The 23,846-nt window shown below is 48.7% G+C and overlaps 1 protein-coding gene across 2 annotated transcripts in view; it reads left to right on the forward strand.

Annotated features, from left to right (window-relative positions):
- Positions 1–7,725: 7,725 nt before the first annotated feature.
- Positions 7,726–23,846, forward strand: part of gsta.1 (glutathione S-transferase, alpha tandem duplicate 1) — a 31,905-nt gene continuing 15,784 nt past the window's right edge. The window contains exons 1-4 of one of the 2 annotated variants that reach the window (XM_038800418.1): positions 7,726–7,877; positions 10,638–10,735; positions 20,854–20,905; positions 22,234–22,366. In XM_038800418.1, coding sequence (XP_038656346.1) covers positions 7,760–7,877; positions 10,638–10,735; positions 20,854–20,905; positions 22,234–22,366 — 401 coding nt within the window. In that variant the 5' untranslated portion in view covers positions 7,726–7,759. Of the gene's footprint in view, positions 7,878–8,070; positions 8,090–10,637; positions 10,736–20,853; positions 20,906–22,233; positions 22,367–23,846 lie in introns of those variants that run through there. The other variant, XM_038800419.1, reaches the window with a different exon arrangement.

Genomic DNA, 23,846 nt, shown 5'->3' on the forward strand with positions numbered 1-23,846 from the left:
GTTCCCTATCCCTTTAACCAGCTCCTCCAGCTCAACTGGCGCCCCCAGCCCCTCCACCTGTCCCTCCTCCACCCTCGGGAATCTCAGCCGATCCAAAAAGCGCCCCATCCCCCCCTCCTCCACCGGGGATTCGGACCGATACAGTTTCTCGTAGAAGCTCCTGAAGACCCCATTGATGTCTACCCCCCTTCGCACCACATTTCCTCCCCGATCCTTAACTCCACCAAGCTCCCTAGCCACATCCCGTTTACGGAGCTGATGGGCCAGCATCCTGCTTGCCTTCTCCCCATGTTCATTCACCGCTCCCTGTGCCTTCCTCCACTGAGCTTCCGCCTTTCTGGTGGTCAACAAGTCAAACTCAGCCTGAAGGCTGCGCCGCTCCCGCACAATCCCTCCTCCCGGCCCTCCGCATATCTCCTGTCCACCCTCACCATCTCCCCCACCAATCTCTCCCTCTCTCTCCGCTCCCTTCTCTCCCAGTACGCTCGAATAGAGATCAACTCCCCCGAACCACCGCCTTCAGCGCTTCCCGGACCGTCCCCACTCGGACCTCCCCATTGTCGTTGGCCTCCAGATACCTCTCTATACATCCTCGGACCCGTCCGCCCACCTCCTCGTCCGCCAGCAGCCCCACCTCCAAGCGCCAAAGCGGGCGCTGGTCCCTCTCCTCCCCCAGCTCGAGGTCCACCCAGTGTGGGGCGTGGTCAGAAATGGCTATCGCCGAATATTCAGCATCTTCCACTCTCGCACTCAGCGCCCTACTCAGAATGAAAAAATCAATCCGGGAGTAAGTCTTATGCACATGGGAGAAGTATGAAAATTCCCTGGCCCTCGGCCTCGCAAACCTCCATGGGTCCACCCCTCCCATCTGGGCCAGAAACCCCCTCAACACCTTAGCCGCTGCAGGCCTCCTAGCCGTCCTGGAACTGGATCGATCCAGTGGCGGATCCAGCACCGTGTTGAAATCCCCCCCCCTTATCAGGCCCCCCACCTCCAAATCTGGAATCCGGGCCAACATGCGCCGCATGAAACCTGCATTGTCCCAATTCGGGGCGTATACATTGACCAGGACCATCCGCTCCCCTTGCAGCTTGCCACTCACCATCACATACCTCCCGCCGCTGTCTGCCACCACATTCGACGCCTCAAACGACACCCTCTTTCCCACCAGGATCGCCACCCCCCCGATTTTTTGCATCCAGCCCCGAATGAAACACTTGGCCCACCCACCCCTTCCTCAACCTAACCTGATCCGCCATCTTCAGGTGCGTCTCCTGAAGCATAGCCACGTCCGCCTTCAGCCCCCTCAGGTGCGCGAACACGCGGGCCCGTTTAACCGGCCCATTCAGTCCCCTCATTCCAGGTGATCAGCCGGATCAGGGGACCACCTACCCCACTTCCCCGTCGACTAGCCATCACCCTTCCGTAATCCGCCATGTGCCCGCGTCCCCCGCTCTTCCCGTTCCCCACAGCGGCAAACCCCCATCCCGACCCCCTCTACCTGCTGCAGCTCCGATGCCACTTCAGCAGCAACCCGGTACACCCCCCAAAACTTCCCACCCCCCCCCTAAGCTAGGGCCCCCCTAGCTGCGTAACCCCTTCTATTGTACTTCCGTAAGCCAGCCGACTCCTGCTGACCCCCAGTTACGACATCTAATATACAGTTAGTGGTGACTACCACAACCTGCATGCTTGCCTTCAGCGATTGATGTACAAGGACGCCCAGGTCTCATTGCACATTCCCTTCTCCTAATTTTTGGCCATTCGGATAACGGTCTGCTTTCCCATTTTTGCTACCAAAGTTGATAACCCTGCATTTATCCAGTTATATTGCAGCTGCCATTCATTTGCTCACTCAACTTATCCAAATCATACTGAATCCTCCTCACAGCTCACCCTCCCACCCTGCTTTGTGTCATCTGCAAATTTGGAGATATTGCATTTTGTTCCCTTATCCAAATCATTAATATATATTGTGAATAGCTGGGGTCCCAGCACCGATCCTTGTGATACCCGACTAGTCACTGCCATTTGGAAAAAGACATGTTAATTTGGATTCGATATGGATTTATTGTCACATGTACCGAGGTACAGTTAAAAGTATTGTTCTGTGTACAGCCCAGACATTTTGTTCCATACATGAGATACATAGGATATGACTTCTGGTGGCAGCCATGGTGTGAATGGTCGCACATTTGGTGGCTCCCACTCGTGGTGGTTTTTTCTCACCTTTTCCCCAGATAACAGGTGTATGTGTGGAGGAAAAAAGGTGCAGGAGTGCTGGTAGGAGAGATCGACCCACAGGTGCATGGAGTCAAGGACCAGAAGCGGTCTCAAAAGAGGGGAAGAGACTGCAAAAGCTGGTGCGGCGCCTGAGACATACGAGGAGATGGCAGAGGGGCAGGGAGCAGCCCTGTTGGCTTCGTGGTCAACAGAGCAGATAGTGGGCTTTCCTGAACGGGAAGTTCACCCAGCAATGTAAGGAGAATCTGGAGGATTTGGCCAGGGTGGTGGACTCGACTACAGCGGCGATCAACCGCATGAAGACGAGGCTGAAGGCCCAGAGTCAGGCGATCCAGAAGATGGAGGAGGTGGCGGGGGAACACAAGGAGCAGCTCACCACGATGGCAGTGGAGATGAGGCTGATGCAGGATCAGCAGAGACGGCTGCAAGAGAAAGTTGAGGACCTGGAGAACCGGTCACGCAGTCAGAACCTACGGATCGTGGGCCTGCTGGACTTCCGTGAGGGAGCAGACGCCAGTGCAGGAGTGGGAGGATGCTGGAGAAGCTGCTGGGAGAGTGAGCATTCGCACGGCCTTTGGAAATGGATCGCGCACAAAGGGTGCTAATGAGGAAGCCCCAGAGGAACGAGCCGCCGAGGGCGATGGTAGCGCGATTGCACCGATTCCTGGACAAGGATCAGATCTTGAGGTGGGCCAGGTAGACTAGGCGTAGCACCTGGGAGGGAAGTGAAATCTGCGTGTACCAGGACCTGGGTGCCGATCTGGCCAAGAGGAGAACGAGCTTCAATAAGGCCAAGAAGGTGGTGAAGTTCGGAATGCTGTACCCGGCATGCTTCTGGGTGATCTTTGAAGGTCAGGAACTGTACTTTGGGACGTCGGAGGAGGCGATTGAGTTTATCAGAGAAAATGGACTGGCAGGAGAAAAAAGACATTGAATTTTGGCGGAGATGCTTTGGCGCTGTGTTTAAACCGTGCTTGTGGCCATTGGTTTGCTTCATGTTTGTTTCTGTTCTTTGTTGGAAGATGGAGGGGTTATTCTCTTCGATTGGGCTTGGGGTGGGGTTGTTGTTGTTTGCACTAGCAGGTTGGCTGGATGAGGGAGGGGAATCAGAGCGGGGAAGGATGCTAGGCTGCTTCCCCTTCATGCCTCCCCTTCTTAAACCCCGTCTGGTCCTCCCCTATCAACCCTGGCACACAATCCTTTATTCTCAAGGCCAAGATTTTAGCCAATAGTTTGTCATCTATATTTAGCAGGGAAATCAGCCTATATGGCCCACAATGTACCGGGTCTTTTTCCCCTTCAAAATGAGGGCGATCGAAGCTTGCAACAATGTCGGGAGGAGCATTCCCCATTCCTTTGCCTCGTTAAAAGCCCTTACCAGCAGTGGTCTCAATACCCTGAGAACGTTTTGTAAAATTCCATCGGGTACCTGTCCGGACCCAGGGCCTTGCCCGACTCCAGCTCCTCCACCACTTCTACCAGCCCATTTGGGGCTGCCAGGCCCTCCACCAACTCCTCATCCATCTTCGGGAACTCTAACCCCTTGAAAAAAACACCTTATCCCTACCATACAACTTGCTATAAAAGTCCCTGAATACCCCATTCACCCCCGCCGGGTCCAAGATCGTATTCTCTCCCATGTCCATTTCCTGATCTCCTTCGCCGCCTTCTGCTCCCTCACTTGTGCGCTCAGGGCCGGCCCAAGGTACCGGCAACTCGGGCAGTAGCCCGGGGCGCCATGTGCTAGGGGGCGCCAGAGACTCGGGTCCCGCGCATGCGCAGTTGGGCCGGTGCCAACCAGCGCATGTGCGGTTGCCGCCCTCCCCCAGGGCGGCCCCTTCCCCCCCCTCCGACTCCCCCTTCCGTCCGCCGCCCCCCGTCCGCCGCCCCCCCCTCCGTCACCCGCCTCCCCCCCCTCCGTCCGCCGCCTCCCCCCCTCCGCCCCACCCCCCCCTCGGCCCTGCCCCCGCCCCCCCTCAGCCCCGCCCCCCCTCACCCCCCCCTCGGCCCTGCCCCCCCTCACCCCCCCGGCCCCGCCCCCCCTCGCCCCCCCCCTCGACCCCCCTCCCTCGCCCCCCCCGCGCCCCCCCCCTCGGCCCCCCCCCCCTCGCCCCCCCCCCCCCCCTCGCCCCCCCCCCCCCCCCCCCCAAGGGCTCCGAAGTTCAGCTTGCCCGGGGCTCCAGCAACCCGAGGGCCGGCGCTGTGTGCGCTAGTATCCTGCTCGCCTTTTCCCCATATTCATAGAACGCCCCTCGCACCCTTCTCAACTGCCCCACCTCCTTTCTAGTAAATAGTACCCCAAACTCCACCTGCAGCCTCTGACACTCCTTTAGCAGCCCCGTCTTTGGAGCATTCGCATATCTCCTATCCACCTGCAGGATTTCCTCTATGAGCCTTTCTATCTCCGCCCGCTCCTCCTTCTTCCTATGTGCCCGAATCGAAATAAACTCCCCCCTGATCACTGCCTTTAGTGCCTCTCATACTGTACCTGCTGAGACCCCCCTCCATATCATTAATCTCCACATATCCCTGGATGGCCTTCCTCACCCGCTCACACACCTCTTCCTCCGCCAACAGCCCCATGTCCAGCCTCCATTGCGGGCGCTGGACCCTCCACTTTGCTCACCCGCAGGTCCACCCAGTACGGGGCATGGTCCAACACCACTATTGCCGAGTACTCAGCATACTTCACCCCCACCAGCAACGTCATATCAAACTCAAAATAGTCTATTCGGGAGCACACCTTGTGCACATGGGACAAGAATGAAAATTTATTCGCCCTCTGTCTCCCAAATCTCCACGGATCCAACTCCCCCATGTATTCCATGAACCCCCTTAGCTCCTTTGCTGTTGCCGACACCCTCCATGACCTCGGGCTCGACCGGTCCAGTCTCGGATCTAGAAGCGTATTAAAGTCCCCTCCTCACCGATGTGAGTCCAGGCCGGGGAATCTCCCCAGCACCTCATAAATTCAACATCATCCCAGTCCGGGGCATAGATTATCACTAATACCACCGGCATCCCCTCCAATTTCACACTCAGAATAACATGAGTCTGACATTATTACCACTCCCAACCCCACTTCCCCCCCCCCCCCCCCCCCTTGCTGATCAACCATAGCCCCTCTTGGGCCAGCCCCCAGTCTGTGTCCCGCACCGTCCCAGGCATGCACTTGGGCGCCCACCATCATCGATCATCCTCCTATTACTTTTTAGAAGCCCTTCCCCTGTCAGCAGTATGCCTCCCTCACTAAGTCCCCAAAACAACAATCCCTAATCCCATTCCCCCACTAACCTTCCCCCCCCCCCCCACCCCCCCGCAACACTGTGCTTCCATGATGTAGCCCACCCAGCTAGCAGGCTTCAATCTCCCTCATTTTGAAGGGGGAAAAGACCCAAAACATTGTGGGTCATATAGGCCGATTTGCCGTGGTTAGCACCGTTGCCTACGGCACTGAGGACCTGGGTTTGATTCCAGCCCTGGGTCACTGTCCGTGTGAACTTTGCACATTCTCCCCATGTCTGCGTGGGTTTCACCCCCGTAACCCAAAGATATGCAGGCGAGGTGGATTAGCCACGCTAAACTGGCCCTTAATTAGAAAAAAAAATTGGGTACACAAGGGAGGCTTGGTGGGTTGAGTAAGATCAGGAAAACCAGTGGAAAGAGGGCTGGGAAAAGAGGTCCTGTTTGTGTAAGCCATGTTGGCTGGGGTTTGTTACTGGGTGGCGGGAGGGGGGGTGGGGGGGGGGGGGGGGGGGGTGTTGGTTATCTTGTTTGGGTAAAATTATAAATGCTTTCACAAATTTTTTTCTAAAGAGAATCGTAGGTAGGACACACAATAAATACACAATGTAAATACATAGACATTGGGTGAAGCATTGGATTGTAGTGCTACACAGTAGGCAAGATGCGTGGAGAGGTCAGTTCAGTCCAGAAGAAGGTCATTCAGGAGTATGGTAACAGCAGGGAAGAAGCTGTGTTCTTGGTCTGTTCTCTTGCTGGTTCCTCAACGTATTGTTCTAGAAAACCATCTCATATACACTCCAGGAATTCCTCCTGTGCGGTAGAGTGAGTAATTTGATTTGCCTAATCTATATGCAGATCAAAATCACCCATAATTACAGATGTTCCTTTATTGCATGCACCTCTAACTTTCTGCTTGTTGCCATTCCCAACATCACCACTGCAGTTTGGGGTCTAGATACAATGCCCACTAATGCTTTTGCCCCTTGGTGTTTCTCAGCTCAACCCATGCAGATTCCACATTGTCGGTCCTCACACTATTGCGTTAATTTCCTCTTTAACCAGAAATGCAACTCCACCACCTTTACCTTTTTGTCTGTCCATTCTAAATGCTGAATCCCTATGAAGTTCAATTCCCATCCCTGGTCACCCTGTAGCCGTTTCTCCGTTATCTCGACATTGTACCGTTTACATCTATTTGCGCGATTAGTTCATCTGCTTTATTGCGAATGCACTTCAGGCAAAAAGGCTTGGTTTTTTTTAGCATTACTTGTTCCACTCCCAATATTTTTCACTATGTACCACCACATACATGGCCCTGTTTGAATCTGGGCCCTTAGTTTGTCTGCCTTTCACTTTTCTTGTTTCGCTGTCTTTTGATTTTGTTTTTTGATTTTGTCCTTGATTCCCCCTCCACTGACTCCTTGCATGATCTCCTCTTGACCAAGGAAATTTTGTTCCAGATCGAAACGTTTTGCTCCAAGTTACTGATTCGAAAGAGAAACAATGTGGAAAATTAGATTTGAACGTCGTCAAGTAGCCAGAAGTAGCTGTTCAAAAATACAAAAATATTTGTAATATTTCAAATTACAGTTGAATTTTGCGTGAAACTATTTTGAAACTATTTTTTAATAGTTTTTTTATAACTATTTTTTAATAGTTGCACTTTTAATAGTCCCCATTAACATGGTCCCCATAACATAAATAAAATAGTAAGAAGTCTTACAACACCAGGTTAAACACACCTGTTGGAACAGACTTTAACCTGGTGTTGTAAGACTTCTTACTGTGCTCACCCCAGTCCAACGCCGGCATCATAAATAAAATAAACATTTGTAATGTATTGAAAATACAAAAAGAACGGCAGACTGCCACGTGCAGTGCCTGACTTGGATGTGTCTGAAGTCTTGGAGCTTGACTTCCCTACGTCATCCTACAAATGAGTCTTGGAGGTTTAGCCTAGCAGGGGAGTGTAGCTACGTCATATACCCTAGACCGACGCAGCGGTCCTCTTCTAGGGGGTCATCCTCTGCGACCGAGCGCTGAGCTTCGGGAGGGACGCACATGGAGCTGTGAGGGAAGGGGGACACCCGCCTAGCCAGCCAGATCAGCCGAATCAACCCTAGCGATCAATGGGGTGACAGATGTCGCAGCCAGATCGCCCTCACACCCAAAGAACGATGGTGTGCAGTTCGCTATATAAACCACCAAAGTCCGATACTCTTTTCAGTGATGGTAGTAGTGGCGCCGATTCCCATTAGCCCTTGCGAACATGCAGAGTAGACAGGCTACTATTGGTGAAATCGGAGCTCCTCTGCTGACGCGGAGTCAGCTTTGCTGCAATTATACATTTGTATCCAAGTTCTCAGGCGAGCTCGTCGTTGCAGTTGGTGAGTGCTGTGATAATGAAGATAGACGTAGGATTTGCAGCTTAAATGTTACCTCAGGCTTCAATTTATCTTTATAAAATGTATATCTTTCTTTTGCTGAGTTGCAGATTACTTGTGTAAATGTTGCACTTTAATATCCTTCCTTTATAGTTTGCTGAAAGTGCTCAGACTGAACTTTTTGTGAGTTTGCAGGGATCATTGAAGAGGAGTCAGTGAGTGTACTTTATGGTCTAAAATAGTATCCGCAGACCTGCTCGGTACTTCCAGCATTTTCTGTTTTTGCTTCCGACATCCAACACCTGCAGTGATCCTTTTCGCTTCCAAACTGTGTTCAAAAGGTCCTTCCTGAAACATGAGCTGTGGGGAAAGCTGACACCTGTACCTGGCAGGGGCACACCTTGCCCCGCAGTGGAGCTCCAGTTCAAATGTGTAGCCCTCCAATGAACAAAATTATAACATATTACTGGTACTGTGATAGTTTCCCTTTTCTGACATTCTCTGTGTTTTAAAATGTGGCCACCCCACAGTTTAATGATGTGTAGAGAGAGAAGGATCTGGACTTTGGAAATATGTTTGATAACAGTGTCACATATCATGCCCATCAGCAAAATCAAAGTCCATGGCATCAAAGGGATGGTTGCATTTTGAGTTGTTACTGTCCCGGTTAATGTTCTACCTGGATGGGGAAATCCCAGAATGGAACCCTGGCTCAAAAGATTAACTTTAATTTTTTTAATAAAATATGGAGGAACAAGTCACAAGATTACTAATTAGTTTTAAGAACAAGAAAAAAGGTGTTAAATACAATTTAACAATTATACACAGGATTAACATGGATCACAAAGTACATCTTCATCTACAAATGTCTGTTTAACACACAAAGCCCCTTTTAAACACACAAGTTGAATGTAGTAAGGCACACTCTCCCCTGAACCCAAGTGAATGTCTGTAGATTTCTCCCCAAAATCCCTCCCGATGATTCTTGTACGATGAGCCACCTTGTCTCACAGAACTCACGCGGCACGGTTTACTACATTTATAAGCAGGCACTGGGCGCCATGACTGTTGAGGGGGAGAGAGAAGGTAAGCAAAGTTTGAAAACTTAAAAATAGTACCGCATGCTGGCCTGGATGCAGAAGGTGTGCCGGGGTGGAGTGGGAGGTGTGTGGGAGGCAGGTGATGTGGGGTGCGCGTGTTGGAGGATGGCACGGGTCAGGGCCCCCAGGCAGTCAGAGGAACCCCTCTCGGGTTGCCCTCAGAGGCAGCCGGGGACTAGGCCAGAGATGTTGGGGTGCCATGTGGTAGGGCCTACTTGGTGAGTGACCCATTACCGCTTACCATCCCCAGATCCAACCCCACCCCGGACCCACCTGCACCCACCTTCCCTGAAGGTGTGTGGGCGCGTGTGATGGAATGGCCAGCACGTAACCAGGGATCACCCAGGCGGACAATGGAATGTGACCCCGGGCAGGAGTCAGACTCTGTCAAACAATGCCGTCCGACGAGGAGGATGTAGAGGATGGGCAGGGCATGGGAACTGGGCAGGCACAGGAGGCCGCACAACATGTCCCCCTGGGCTACCATGCACGGGACAACCTAATTGCCTCCGGGTTTGCCGACTAGGCTGCCTGGCCACCATCAGCTCAGCCGTCCCATCCCACCCCCACACACCCCTAAACCCCCTCCCCTGTACCTCCTTCATTCGCCATCATCCTCCATCCCATTGACCAGACCTGCTATACTGCTAACCCAGGGCCAACATCCTGTGGTGATGCTGGTGAATCTTTGGAGAGGATTGGAGGTACTGGGGCTGGGTATGGAGTACAGGAACCCGCTGTACGGGTGACTCGGCTCTCCCCCTACTACCCCTGCAATGGGCCAGCACCTTGGATGGGTGTGCTGAGGACTGTCAACACCTGGTGGGCCACTGTCTGTGCTGGACCACGCCCATCCTGTTGCTGCGTCGGCTGGGGTCTTTAAGTTCCTAGCCAGGGGAGAGGGCACCCATATGTAAGCGATCAGCGGAGTGCGCCGCCAGATGGCCGCCTAGCGGCAATGGCGGTCAGTGCCGGACATCCCGGTCCTGGGAGGACACCCGAACGCACGGCTTATCTCCTGGCAGATACCCCGCCCACAGCCAGCGGCACAACTGTCAGCCACTGTTGCTCCTCTCCCCCCCCCCCCCCCCCAAAGCAGCCAAGGCGCCTGGTCCCCATTTTTAAATACCACAAGTGACCGCGCCGTGTCACTTCCGCCTGGGGAAAGCGGAGCATCACGGGAGGCCAGAGACTACCGGATAAGACCCATTAACGAAGGCTGCTGTATGTTTTGCAAGCCCATGCTGAGGCCAGGCGTGGAACACATTCACGTCTCCGTTGGGCGGCAGGCGCTGACCTCAATTTTCAGCTGATGGCCTATTCTCAGCCCGATCACGATTTGTGCTTCTGGCATCACTGGATGGAGAATCCTGCCTGTGTTCTTTCCGCACTTTGCAATGTAGTAACCACCGCAGGAAATTGTGTACATTGTTATCAGTTTTAGCTGCAATAGTTCCAAAAGTTTAAGTAATCTATCGTAGCTCAATATCCAGACTTGCATGCAAAGCTTGTACTTCAAGGCTGCTGCTATCTGTAGATCTGTGCCCCACCGTACCCAGTTTATTGTGTTGAGGGTGCTGAGGTGATGTGGCAGATGGGGAGGGGGAGGCAGAGATGGATTGCACAACTGATTTCTTGTTCCTTCTTATTTCCTTCATTCTAGAAAAATATACCAATATGTCCAAGGCCAAGCTCCATTATTTTAATGGAAGAGGGAAAATGGAGTCTGTTCGCTGGCTTTTGGCAGCTGCTGGAGTTGAGGTTGTGTATGAGAAGAACTGACTTTTTTAATACATTGTATCAAAGTTAATTGATGAAACTAAGAATGTGTTATTGATCTATATCAGACTTGAAGTATGTATGAAATTAATGATCTAGGATTATCAAAACCTACGTTATGAGTATGGGACTGGGGACAGGCACTTACACTAGTGTAACCGCAATTTACATTATTAAAATGCTTCTCTGTGTTTAACACTCTGCAAATATTGAGATTTTCACGTGCTTCTCTTCAAAAACTGTTAGCTACCCAATGGAAAGTGAGGTTACCATTGGGACAAAGCTTTTAATAACAGTGTGCAGCAATAATGTGCTAAAACAGACCCCCCCCCCCCCCCCCCCCCCCCTCACACACACACAATCCGTGACTCGGGGAGCTTAGGGTGCAGTTTCAAGTTTATCACAACTCAGATTTAATGAGTTGCAGATCATAATACTGATTTGGATGGTTGTAAATTGGGAGATAGGAGTGTGCAGTGGGACCTGGGTGTCTTTGTGCACCAGTTGCTTAAGGTAAGCATGGAGGTGCAACAGGCGGTAAAGAAGGTTAATTGCGAGAGGTTTTGAGTACAGAAGTAGGGATGTGTGGCTGGAATTATACAGGGACTTGTTAAGGTCACACCTGGAGTATTGTGTGCCGTTTTGGTCTCTTTCTCTGAGGAAGGATGTTCTTGCTCTCGAGGGAGTGCAGCGAATTTAATAGTCGACTTTAATAGTCAACCACTTTGCTGTGGGTCACATGTAGGACACACCTGGTAAGGAATGCAGATTTCTGACCCGAAAGGACATTACAGCGCAGTACAATCAGCGATAGTTTCATGGTCACCATTACTGAGACAAACTTTACATTCCATATTTATTAATTCAAAAGTTGGGTGAGTGGACAAACCAATGGAAGATGCAGTATAATTTGGATAAGTTTGAGGTTATTCATTTTGGAAGCAAAAACAGGTATAGCAGGCAGTAAAGAAAGCTAAAACCTAATTTGGTATGTTGGCCTTCATTGCAAAAGGTTTAGAGTATAGAAGCAGGGATGTGTTCCTGCAATTGTACAGGGCCTTGGTGAGGCCACAGTTGGAGTATTGTGTGCAGTTTTGGTCTCCTTCTCTGAGGAAGGATGTTCTTGCTCTCGAGGGAGTGCAGCGAAGGTTTACCTGACTGATTCCAGGGATGGCGGGACTGTCATATGAGGAGAGATTGACTAGGTTGGGATTGTTCTCGCTTCAGAAGAATGAGGGGGGATCTCATAGAAACATAACATTCTAACAGGACTAGACAGGGTAGATGCAGGGAAGATGTTACCAATGATGGGTGTGTCCAGAACCAGGAGTCACAGTCTGAGGATTCGGTCAGAGATAAGGAGACATTTCTTCACCCACGAGTGGTGAGCCTGTGGAATTCATTACCAGATGAAGTGGTTGATGCTAAAACATTGAATGTATTCAAGAGGCGGCTGGATATACCACTTGGGTAGAATGGGATCAAAGGCTTTGGGGAGAAAGCAGAATTAGGCTATTGAGTTGGATGATCAGCCATGATCGTGATGAATGGTGGAGCAGGCTCGAAGGGCCAAAAGGCCTCCTGCTTCTATCTTCTAGAACATAGAACAGTACTGCACCTAACAGGCCCTTCGGCCCTCGATGTTGCGCCGAGCAATGATCACCCTACTCAAACCCACATATCCACCCTATACCCGTAACCCAACAACCCCCCTTTAACCTTACTTTTTAGGACACTACGGGCAATTTACCTAACCCGCACATCTTTGGACTGTGGGAGGAAACCGGAGCACCCGGAGGAAACCCACACACACACGGGGAGGACGTGCAGACTCCGCACAGACAGTGACCCAGCCGGGAACCGAACCTGGGACCCTGGAGCTGTGAAGTATTTACGCTAACCACCATGCTACCGTGCTGCCCTATGTATCTATGTGACACGGTGTTATTTCCAGTCATCTCCTGTGGATTAGAACTGAAGTACATTTTCAGTGATTATGGCCCAACTATCAATCCTTCATCATGGCTGTTATTATTGACGAGGGGCTGGATTCTCCTCTGCTGGTATGGTAAATGGTGTGTGGACTGACACGTACGGTGGGATTCGATACTGAGGTATTTGATCTCCAGTAGAGAAGCACAAGCAGGCACTGCTCTCCCATGTTTCCGAGCAAGCACGGAGAAATATCAGCCACGTGTCCTTGTCGTCTAATCACACTCCAGTCAGTTGGGTTGCAAAAACAATTGTTTCATTTCAAATTAACTTCTTTCTTTTTTATAAAGAACACCTGAACATAAGAACTAGGAACAGGAGTAGGCCATCTGGCCCCTCGAGCCTGCTCTGCCATTCAGTGAGATCATGGCTGATCTTTTGTGGACTCAGCTCCACTTTCCGGCCCGAACACCATAACCCTTAATCCCTTTATTCTTTAAAAAACTATCTATCTTTACCTTAAAAACATTTAATGAAGGAGCCTCAACTGCTTCACTGGGCAAGGAATTCCATAGATTCACAACCCTTTGGGTGAAGAAGTTCCTCCTAAACTCAGTCCTAAATCTACTTCCCCTTATTTTGAGGCTATGTCCCCTACTTCTGCTTTCACCCGCCAGTGGGAACAACCTGCCCGCATCTATCTTATCTATTCCCTTCATAATTTTAAATGTTTCTATAAGATCCCCCCTCATCCTTCTAAATTCCAACGAGTACGGTCCCAGTCTACTCAACCTCCCCTCATAATCCAACCCCTTCAGCTCTGGGATTAATTTAGTGAATCTCCTCTGCACACCCTCCAGTGCCAGTACAGCCTTTCTCAAGTAAGGAGACCAAAACTGAACACAATACTCCAGGTGTGGCCAGGTGCTTTAATATTTTATCGTTTAAATAATAATCCCACTTGCCGTTACTCCTACCAAAATGGATAACCTCACATTTGTCAACATTGTATCCATCTGCCAGACCCTAGCCCATTCACTTAACTGAGCCAAATCCCTCTGCAGACTTCCCGTATCCTCTGCACTTTTCGCTTTACCACTCATCTTAGTGTCGTCTGCAAACTTGGACACATTGCCCTTGGTCCCCAACTCCAAATCATCTATGTAAATTGTGAACAATTGTGGGCCCAACACTGATCCCTGAGGAACACCACTAGCTACTGATTGCCAACCAGAGAAACACCCATTAATCCCCACTCTTTTCTTTCTATTAATTAACCAATCCCCTATCCATGCTACTACTTTACCCTTAATGCCATGCTTCTTTATCTTATGCAGCAACCTTTTGTGTGGCACCTTGTCAAAGGCTTTCCGGAAATCCAGATATCCCACATCCATTGGCTCCCCGTTATCTACTGCACTGGTAATGTCCTCAAAAAATTCCACTAAATTAGTTAGGCACGACCTGCCCTTTATGAACCCATGCTGCGTCTGCCCAATGGGACAATTTCTATCCAGATGCCTCGCTATTTCTTCCTTGATGATAGATTCCAGCATCTTCCCTACTACCGAAGTTAAGCTCACTGGCCTATAATTTCCTGCTCTTTGCCTACCTCCTTTTTTAAACAGTGGTGTCACGATTGCTAATTTCCAATCCAACGGGACCACCCCAGAGTCTAGTGAATTTTGGTAAATCATCATTAGTGCATCTCCAATTTCCCTAGCCATCTCTTTTAGCACTCTGGGATGCATTCCATCAGGGCCAGGAGACTTGTCTACCTCTAGCCCCATTAGCTTGCCCATCACTACCTCCTTAGTGATAACAATCCTCTCAAGGTCCACACCTGTCATAGCCTCATTTCTATCAGTCGCTGGCATGTTATTTGTGTCTTCCACTGTGAAGACCGACCCAAAAAACCTGTTCAGTTCCTCAGCCATTTCCTCATCTCCCATTATTAAAACCCTTCTCATCTTCTAAAGGGCCAATATTTGATTACTACCTTTGAGGTCCTACTTTTTAGTTTAACTCCTAACTCCCTGAATTCCGCTTGTAGGACCTCATCCCGTTTTTTACCTATATCGTTGGTGCCTATGTGCATCACGACAGCTGGCCGTTTCCCCCCCCCCCCCCCCAGAATGTCACTCTGAGTAAATAATGCCTCACTTAATTTCATTCAGTTCCAAATTAAAGCAGCTCATTATCTTTTTTTTGACTCAATGGGGCCTTTCTGGGCAGCACGGTAGCTTCGCAGCACCAGGGTCCCAGTTTCGATTCCCCGCTGGGGCACTGTCTGTGCGGAGTCTGCACGTTCTCCCGTGTCTGCGTGGGTTTCCTCCAGGTGCTCCGGTTTCCTCCCACAGTCCAAAGATGTGCAAGTTAGGTAGATTGGCCATGCTAAATTGCCCTTAGTGTCCAAAAATGTTAGGAGGGGGTTACTGGGTTATGGGGATAGGGTAGAAGTGAGGGCTTAAGTGGGTCGGTGCAGACTCAATGGGCCGAATGGCCTCCTTCTGCACTGTATGTTCTGTGTGTATCTGTGTGTACCCCTCTGCAAGTGGACCTGCTTAGAATTAGTTTAAAATGTTGCAGAAGATTGTGAAAGCCTTTCGTCCTACAGTTTGAACTAAACTAGTTGGAGTGTAAATATGTGACAAAAGCACTGTGCATGATGCCTTAACAGTGGCTGGAACTGTTCATAAAGAAGGAGAAATAAGCAGTTTCTAGAATGAGCGATCAGGTCGTGGATAGCACGTTATCACACCACAAGTGACGATTGAACAGGCAGAAAGAGCATGGGTGACCACCAGGCAGAGTAGAAGAAGGCAGCGTTGTCCAGGAGTCCTCTGTGGCCATCCCCCTTTCTAACAGATGGACTGTTGGGGGAGATGACTGTACAGAGAAAAGCAGTGGTAGCCAACTGCATGGCAACATGGATGGTGCTTCTGCACAAGAGGGGAGGAGGAACAATGTCAGAGCTATAGCGGTCGATAATTTCAAACAATGAAATGGTTTTAAAACTCAGCAACCCATACAGACTAACTCCTATTGCCCTTTATTTGTCAAAATTGGAATTTATTTATTATCCTTTCCATATTAGTTCTATTTTTACTTAATTGCTTTTTAATAAATTAGATCTCGAGAGCAATTATATCCCGGCATGGTAATTTTAAGGGAAGTCAAATCATCAGACATTGCAATTGAAAATGAAAATGAAAATCGCTTATTGTCACAAGTAGACTTCAGTGAAGTTACTGTGAAAAGCCCCTAGTCGCCACATTCCGGCGCCTGTTCGGGGAGGCTGGTGCGGGAATTGAACTGTGCTGCTGGCCTGCCTTGGTCTGCTTTAAAAGCCAGCGATTTAGCCCAGTGTGCTAAACCAGCCCCTACCAATTGGTGTGGAAGTTAAGTGTGACATTTCACAAACACTTTAATTCAACGGGCAACAGTGAATTCTGAATGAGTTAACCCTTTCCACAAAAGGAAAAGCCTTTATGGCCCGATTGTCACTCTGTTGTGACAGAGCAATCTTGGAATTCTTGAAGCAGCTAGAATCGTTGGCTGTGACTCGTCATTCATCTGTATTTAAAACAAAAGCACAAAGATACACTTGGCCTGGAGCCAAATTAGTTAATTTGGTTTAGATGTATCTGTCAATTTAAAAGAAAATTAAAATTCATAGTCTTCGCTTCATGAAAATTTCTGATCGATAAATTTGATCTGTAGTGAGTTTACAGAGAAAATAATAAAACCTCTACCAATTTGGGAACAAAGAAAAAAAAGCGAAGGTTTTAAATGTCGGTAAATCAAGAAGCACATGGGCTAATTAATGACTAGGCTTCACATTCCAATTTAGATCCCTTTGGGCTTTTTTCCCACCTTGAGCTAAGAGCACGCAAGATTGTACCAAGCTCAAACTAATCATTTCCAAATCCCAATTTATATACTTTGATTTTTTTACTTCCTGAGAATTGTGTTCTAAGTAACTTCCACGATATTGATCATTCATACTGCTTTTTTAAAGAAATTTCAAATAATTACCCCGTTTTAAATTATTTTAAATCCAGTTTATAACTCCCAATTAGTTCAAAACTCAGTTTTGCAAAATGCAATGTAATAAAGCTAGAAACACCAAAGGAAATTCACAAATTCTTATTAAACACACACACACACTCATTCATCCATGGAGAACTCCACTCAAACAAAAGGAAGTCAAAGCATTATACTTTCACTCTAAGCAAACTGAAAAATAATTTGAATTTTCAAAGAAAACAAATGAAACGGATTAAGACGGTAGTCTTTCTTCAAAACTGTAATTACAACTCAAAGAAAAGGTAAATTTTCTCGCGAATATATATATAGTAAGTTCAAATTCTTCTGCAGCCACAGTGGCTTCTCCATTGCCTCAGAATCACCACTCTCCCGTTCAAACAATTGCTTTACAGCTTGTCCTGCTCTTCAGTCTAATTCAAAATGCAACTACATACATACATTAAACAAGCAACTTTGAAATGACTTAAAAAAAACAGACCACAGAGGGTTACCTCAGTGACACAAACACTCGACAAACTCACAGACCAGGAAAAATCATACACACCAAAACACAAGCAGGAACTAAACAAACACAAGTTCTATTTTTTTCAGCGCCAGCAGCTCGGGAATGAGTTAATTAAAGTTTGCAGACTAACTTTTAACCTTATATGGAATAAAACCAACCACGTCCCAATTTCTTTCAGATATGCATTCAGAATATAATTCAAACTCTTTCCAAATTGTTAATTTTGCTTTTTTTTAAACGCAAGACATATCTCCCCAATCTATATATCTGTCATCTTTAAAAGCACACATTTTGGAAACTCTCCAGACTGGAGACGCTAACCTCTTTTCCTAACTTCTAACATTAATGTGCTCCCAGAGTACAGATTTCCACACTGACTTCTAAAACGTCATCCACCATGACTCACTAGTCTCTTTTAACGTTAGGGTAATCCCTGAGTATCCAGAGCACATATTTCCACGCTGACTTCTTCTAAAACATATTCCCACACTGACTTTGTCTAAAACTCATATTTCCACAATGACTTCTTCCAAAACTCATATTCCCCTCCCCCTTTGACACAAAGGATCCCTCGAGGAGTCTTTTGTCACTGGCCATCTTCCACAAGGTGGTTCAAATATTCTTTCCTTCTTCCGTGACTTTTAGGGATCCCAGTCCCGTTTGACTACTGCTGCAAAATTCTGTCCATAGCGGCCACCCTTTTTTATGTACTGCCTTAATTTTGCTTCCCATATGGTACAATTCTCTACCTCATGAGCTCTTTCCTGACATTTTCCACAGAAAGAAAGTGGGTAGGGAGTAGATTGGACAGCGGGTACGGCTTACTGCTATGTTCCGGTCTTGATCCCTCCGGGTTCTATCCTAAACTTTTGGAATTTACCCTATCACTTCTTATTAGCAAACAGTACAATACACAATGTTCAGAGAGAGAAAAAAAACGTTTGTGAGACCCTTGTTTTTTGTTGATCGCCTGTGTCTGGAAGTTTGTCATATTCATAGCATGGTCTTGTTCTTTGGAGTGGGTAATCACAAAAGGCCATATAACGATAACAAGTTTATGCATTGACTTGAGTGTTCTTGCAGATGGCCAGTATCGCTTTCAACCAGGGCCTCATGACACAGTTTCTGTTCCTGGTCTACGTGTATCTTCTCAGCCTGCTTTCACTACCACAATGCAGACAAAAAAATGGATTTGAGACCACAACCAAATCAGCCGTGATCTTATTGAATGGTAGAGCCGGTCTAGGGGCTGAATTGCCTATGCCAGCTCCTAAATCCTATGTTCAGGCCCACATTGTGAAGCTTAATTGTGATTGACCGCAGCACCTGCCATGCACGTAGCAGTTCATTCCTTCAGGTGCTCAAAGGTCAAACTTATGTTGTTTAAACATACTGCTGAAAGTTATCAACAATAATATGGCCCTTCCCCTTGCCTGACACTCCTGAGGCCTCAGCCAACATCTCAGCTGGCTACTCCTGCCCCAGCATCTCACAGGCTGTGCTGCCTCTGGGGCCTCTACTGCCCACGGCTCGCTGGTAGCTGGCAGACCCCCCTGTAAAGGCCCAGCTGCCAGCCTGATTAGGCACAGCATGATTCTGACTTGATCCAGGTTCTAAGATACTATCTGTAGTGTAATATATTATCAGGCGATCATCAGAAATAAACGTCTAAGACTCGAAATGTGACACTAAAAACTTTTGTTTCAGACGTGAGGTGAGAACTATATCTTCATGTCAATGGAACTGCCACCAAAGTTCCCATTCTACTCTGTTGAAAGAAATAATTAAGATAAGCAGCCTGTTATGAATGGTTTCTTTCTAAAAATCTATGCTGTTCAACTGTGCATCTTTAATTGTAACCCAAGGATAATTGATTCACTTTTTTTCATCTGTGTTCTATATTGCAGTGATCAGTCAAAGTGATGTGGGGTTGATTTTAATTTTAGATGTATATTAGGTGACTGATGAGATGAGTGCATCCATTACCCACCCATAGTTACTACTTGTGACAATGTACATGAATCTATAAACATAGTGCAAAAGCAGTCTCCCTCCCTTACAGGTCCCACCTTTATTGACCCCCTACTCTAAGCTAAGCTACCTTTCTGCTGACGAATAATTTTCCGCAAAGAAGTCGACGAACGGCAGAAACAAGAGGCAGACGTTCTGGCCTTTGCTTTCCTGGTAGCCCAGAGACGGATACTAATAGCTTGGAGGGACTCAAAGCCCCTGAAGTCGGAAACATGGCTTTCGGACATGGCTAGCTTTCTCTGTTAGGAGAAAATCAAGTTCACCATGAGAGAGTCAATGTTAGGGTTCACCCGGAAGTGGCAACCGTTCGTCGACTTCTTTACTGAAAATTAATCGTCAGCAGAAAGGGGAAGGGTTAGTTTAGCTTAGAGTAGGGGGTTAATAAAAGTGGGACCTGTAAGGGAGGGAGACTGCTTTTAGCACTATGCTTATAGGTTCATTTTGTTGTTGTTGTCATACCAAAAATACCTCAATAAAATGTTCATTTTTTTAAAAAAAGCAAGCCGTGATATGGGGGGTGGATCTAACTTTAGCAATAGGGTTAAATACATGGGGTGGGAATCTCCGACATTGCGCCGGGTGGGAGAATCCCCGGTGAGAGACACGAATCCCGCCCCGACGCTGGCTGCCGTATTCTCCGGCGCCGTTTTTCGGGCGGCGGCGTGATTCTTGCCACGGCTGGTCGGGGTCCGTTGACAGCGGCCCCCTGGCGATTCTCCAGGCCTCGATGGGCCAAGCAACTGTCCATTTTTGGCCAGTCCAGCCGACATGAATTACTCACCTCACGCATGCCGGGACCTGGCAGGTGAGTGTGCGGGGGTGGTCCTCGGAGGGGAGGTGGGGGGGGGGTTCCGACCACGGGGGGGGCCACGATCAGGGCCCGCCGATCTGCGGGTGGGGTTGTTCCATGGGGGCACTTCTTCCTTCCGTGCCGGGCCCCTGAAGGGCTCCGCCATATTGCCTGGGGGTCGACGCGGAGAAGAGAGCCACCCGCACCTGCGCGAAAATATGCAGGCAGTCCGCGCATGCACAGAATCACGCCAGCCGTTGCACGCATGCGCGAAATTGAGCCATCCCTTCCATGCCGGCTGGAGTGGCGCCAATCCCTCCGGCGTCAAGCTAGCCCCCGAGAAAGGTGAGAATTCCTCACCTTGGGGAGCTGTTGATGCCGGAGTGGTTGGCGTTGGGTTTCCCCACCGGCGTGGGGACTTAGTCCCCAGAAGAGAGGATCCCGGCCATGATATCTATTCAGATCAACTGCCAATTATTCATCTGTCCTGATGTTCCGTTCCAAGGGAAATCGATCGTGGTGCATATCGCACAGCTCCCACAGTGAAATGGTTAGTAATTGGAGAATCTCATAATTATGCTGTCCATTATACAGTTTCAGGATTTCAGAATAACAGAAAATGTTAGCTAACCTTTTGACAGCAAGCTGTCAGTTTTAGGTGTTTGGATATTAAAATTCACAGTGCTCACACTACATCCATACTGCTTTGGAAAGAAAACATGAATGACATTGCTGATGATCTGCATGTTTGAGACCTTTTACCAAGTACCTTGTCCTAATTATTTATTTCAGTTTGAGGAAGAATACCTAGAGACCAGGGAACAGTATGAAAAACTACTGAAAGGTATGAAGCCTCGATTCATTTCTTGTGTGTCGGCTGACGCTGGGCTAGGCCAGGCCTGGTGCTGTGGTTGTTATCCTGTTGTCCCGAGAAGGCTCAGGAGGTCCCTCTCCGAGGGTGTTGCGAGAGCCTTCCTGGGAGTTTGTGTTTTGTTTCCTTGTCTCTTGCTGGGGATGGGTCAAGCACTGTGCCTTGATGGATATCCTGTTATTCCGCTTTGTGGGAGGTGGGTCACCCTCTTGTTAATTGAACGGCCTGTTCTCTTCACTGGTGGATGTTGTCATCTGGTGGGATAGCTCTGGTAAGTTCCTTATCCCGCTCTTCATTTCCTTCTTTTCGACCGTGGAAAGGTGATGGTCTGACCATGTTGTCATTGCTGCCGGCCTTCTCTTCCTCTCCTCTCTTCATAACTGCATGTCAAGATTTTGGTTCTGCCCTGGGCCTGTTTTTCTGTTTTGGGGTTTAGAAGTGCGTGTAACATGCATGTTGGATCTGGAGTTCCCGTGTACTTTCTTTTGTTTTTGCAAGGGTGTTATGATGAATCCGTTCTTGGCTCCAGCTGGTCTGGAATCCAGAAAGAGAAGGCTGTGATGGATCATTGGTACCGTTGGTGCTGCTAGAGTTAAGGGGCATGCATATTGGTGCTTCTCGAGCATGGCGTGGGAAGTTTATCCTGATTTCCCTTGATGATTGCGGGGTTGTGTGGCGTGGGAGGGTGTGCGCCAACTTGTCATGTTTTCATGATCTTATCCTGTTTCCCCCTCAGTCTCTTGTGGGGCGATGTGAGCATCTGGTTCTGCCTAACAATTGTATCAAGCCAGTTATGATATTGTTTCTGGGTTATTTTTCCCTTCCATGCTTATGTTGATGTATTATTTTGTAACTTTGTTGCGTTATCTTACAAAATTTAAAATCTCAAAAATACTTTAAGAAAAAATTGACACACAGCCTACCAATTTAGTAGTTGGATGATGGCTTGCATCCAATATATGCAGACCGTAGTTTCTCCAGTTGCTAAATTTGTGGAGCCCTTTACTTCCAGGCATGCCTGTGGCCTGTAAAGATCAGTTTCTACAAAGATGGGCCAATTTCTCGTGATCCTTAGCCTCTGTCTTTAGGCCAAGATGAAAATTACCTCGATATCAGGAGAGTTTCTTTTACACATTTCCTATGTGGTACTTGCATTAATATATTTTGCTGTAATTGTTTTTCTAAATTAAGTATTTCTTTAACTAAAATTAATTTTCTGTACCTTTGAATGTTTATAGCCTTTTAGGGAAACAAAAAATAGATAGTCCCGAGAATATACTTTGCTTTGTTCTTCTCAACAGATGGAGCTCTCCTATATGAACAGGTGCCTATGGTTGAAATTGATGGAATGAAGTTGGTCCAGACCAATGCTATTTTAAACTACATAGCTGGAAAATACAACCTTTACGGGAAGGATATCCAGGAAAGAGCACTGTATGTCAAACTAGTTCAATTCTTCTTTTTTCATTTGAAATGTTGTTGTTAAAAGTGAAAACCGAACTTCACCATTAATCTCACTTACGAAATTGAGCACCTAGTTTAGGCCGATGACCTGTGCAGTATTGAGGGTGTGCTGCATTGTTGGAGGTGCTATCCTTAAATTAATCTTCAAATGAAAACAATGGGTGAGACTCCCCATTCGGGAGACTAAGTGCTGACGCCAATGGAGCATGTGTGGTCTTTCACGACCGGAAAAGCGGCATGAAACCCTCATCGATACCGGTGAGGGGCTAGCATCGGCGCCGACAAGCCCCCACTGCCCGCACTGAAAAAGGCTGACGAATGGGCGGGTCCCGGGCCACGCATGTGCACGGTTAACAACCTGCACCGGTCACGCTGTGCAACATGGCGCCAGCCGTGAGCGACCCACATCACCACAATCCACAAACCCGCCAACCACATCACCACAATCCACCCCCTGGCCACACCCCCAGCCCTAAAAGAAGCCCTCCCGGCCAGCGGCACAGATCCCGGCATAGTGTGGCGGCGCTGGACACAATCCGCAGCCGTCACACCGGGTTCCCGCAAGGTTGGGACCACACGTGGCCCACGGCATGGGGTACTCGGCTCATTGGGGGCGGAGCATTGCGGGTGGGCCAGCCGATGATGTGCCAACACCGTTGACTCAGCGCACAGCGCGTGTCACGACGATGGCAATTTGGAGGGGGCGGAGCAAGGCGGATCGGCATCAAACCAGCGCCGGCCCCGATTTCGACATAGAAATCCATTCTCCGCCGATCATGATTTCGGCGTCGGGCTATGGAGAATCTATGTTTTTCCGACGGAGGAGGTTTGCTACCAATTTACATTCCCCTGGAAGTGCAAATCAGGAAGCAATTAAGTATCACTCGCCGTGCAAATTTATGCTTGGCGAGGGATTGGAGGGATTCCCAAGGGCGTCCAATCAAAATTGCGGCCTGATAGTGGGTTTCCCTCAAGAATCCTTTCTATTCCTCGGCAATCATTAACTTTGAGTGGGAGGCCCGATAGCGAAGTACCTGTGGGTGCCTCTCCAACACCCCTCCTCTCCGGTACCATAAATCAACTCTCCAGCCCCCCCACATTGTAAAACAACCCCCCGCCCCTGGATTTTCTGGGTGCTCCCCATTTCCCCAAGTACCCCTCAATAGGGAGACCCACCAGAAATCTCCCTAACTAAAGGAACTCCCCTAAAATGCAGAGTTCGAGCCTTTGCAGCCTATCTCCATAAATTCATACGGTGCAGAGGGAGGCCATTCGGCCCATCAAGTCTGCACCAATCCATTCCCGCTATACCTGTAACCCCGTAACCTAACGTGCACCTCCCTGGACGCTAGGGGGCAATTTAGCTTGTCCAATCCACCTAACCTGCACATTTTCGGACTGTGGGGGGAGAAAACGGAGCACCCCGGAGGAAACCCACGCAGGCACAAGG

Source organism: Scyliorhinus canicula, chromosome 6, assembly GCF_902713615.1.
Source record: "Scyliorhinus canicula chromosome 6, sScyCan1.1, whole genome shotgun sequence".
Classification (NCBI taxonomy): Eukaryota; Metazoa; Chordata; class Chondrichthyes; order Carcharhiniformes; family Scyliorhinidae; genus Scyliorhinus; species Scyliorhinus canicula.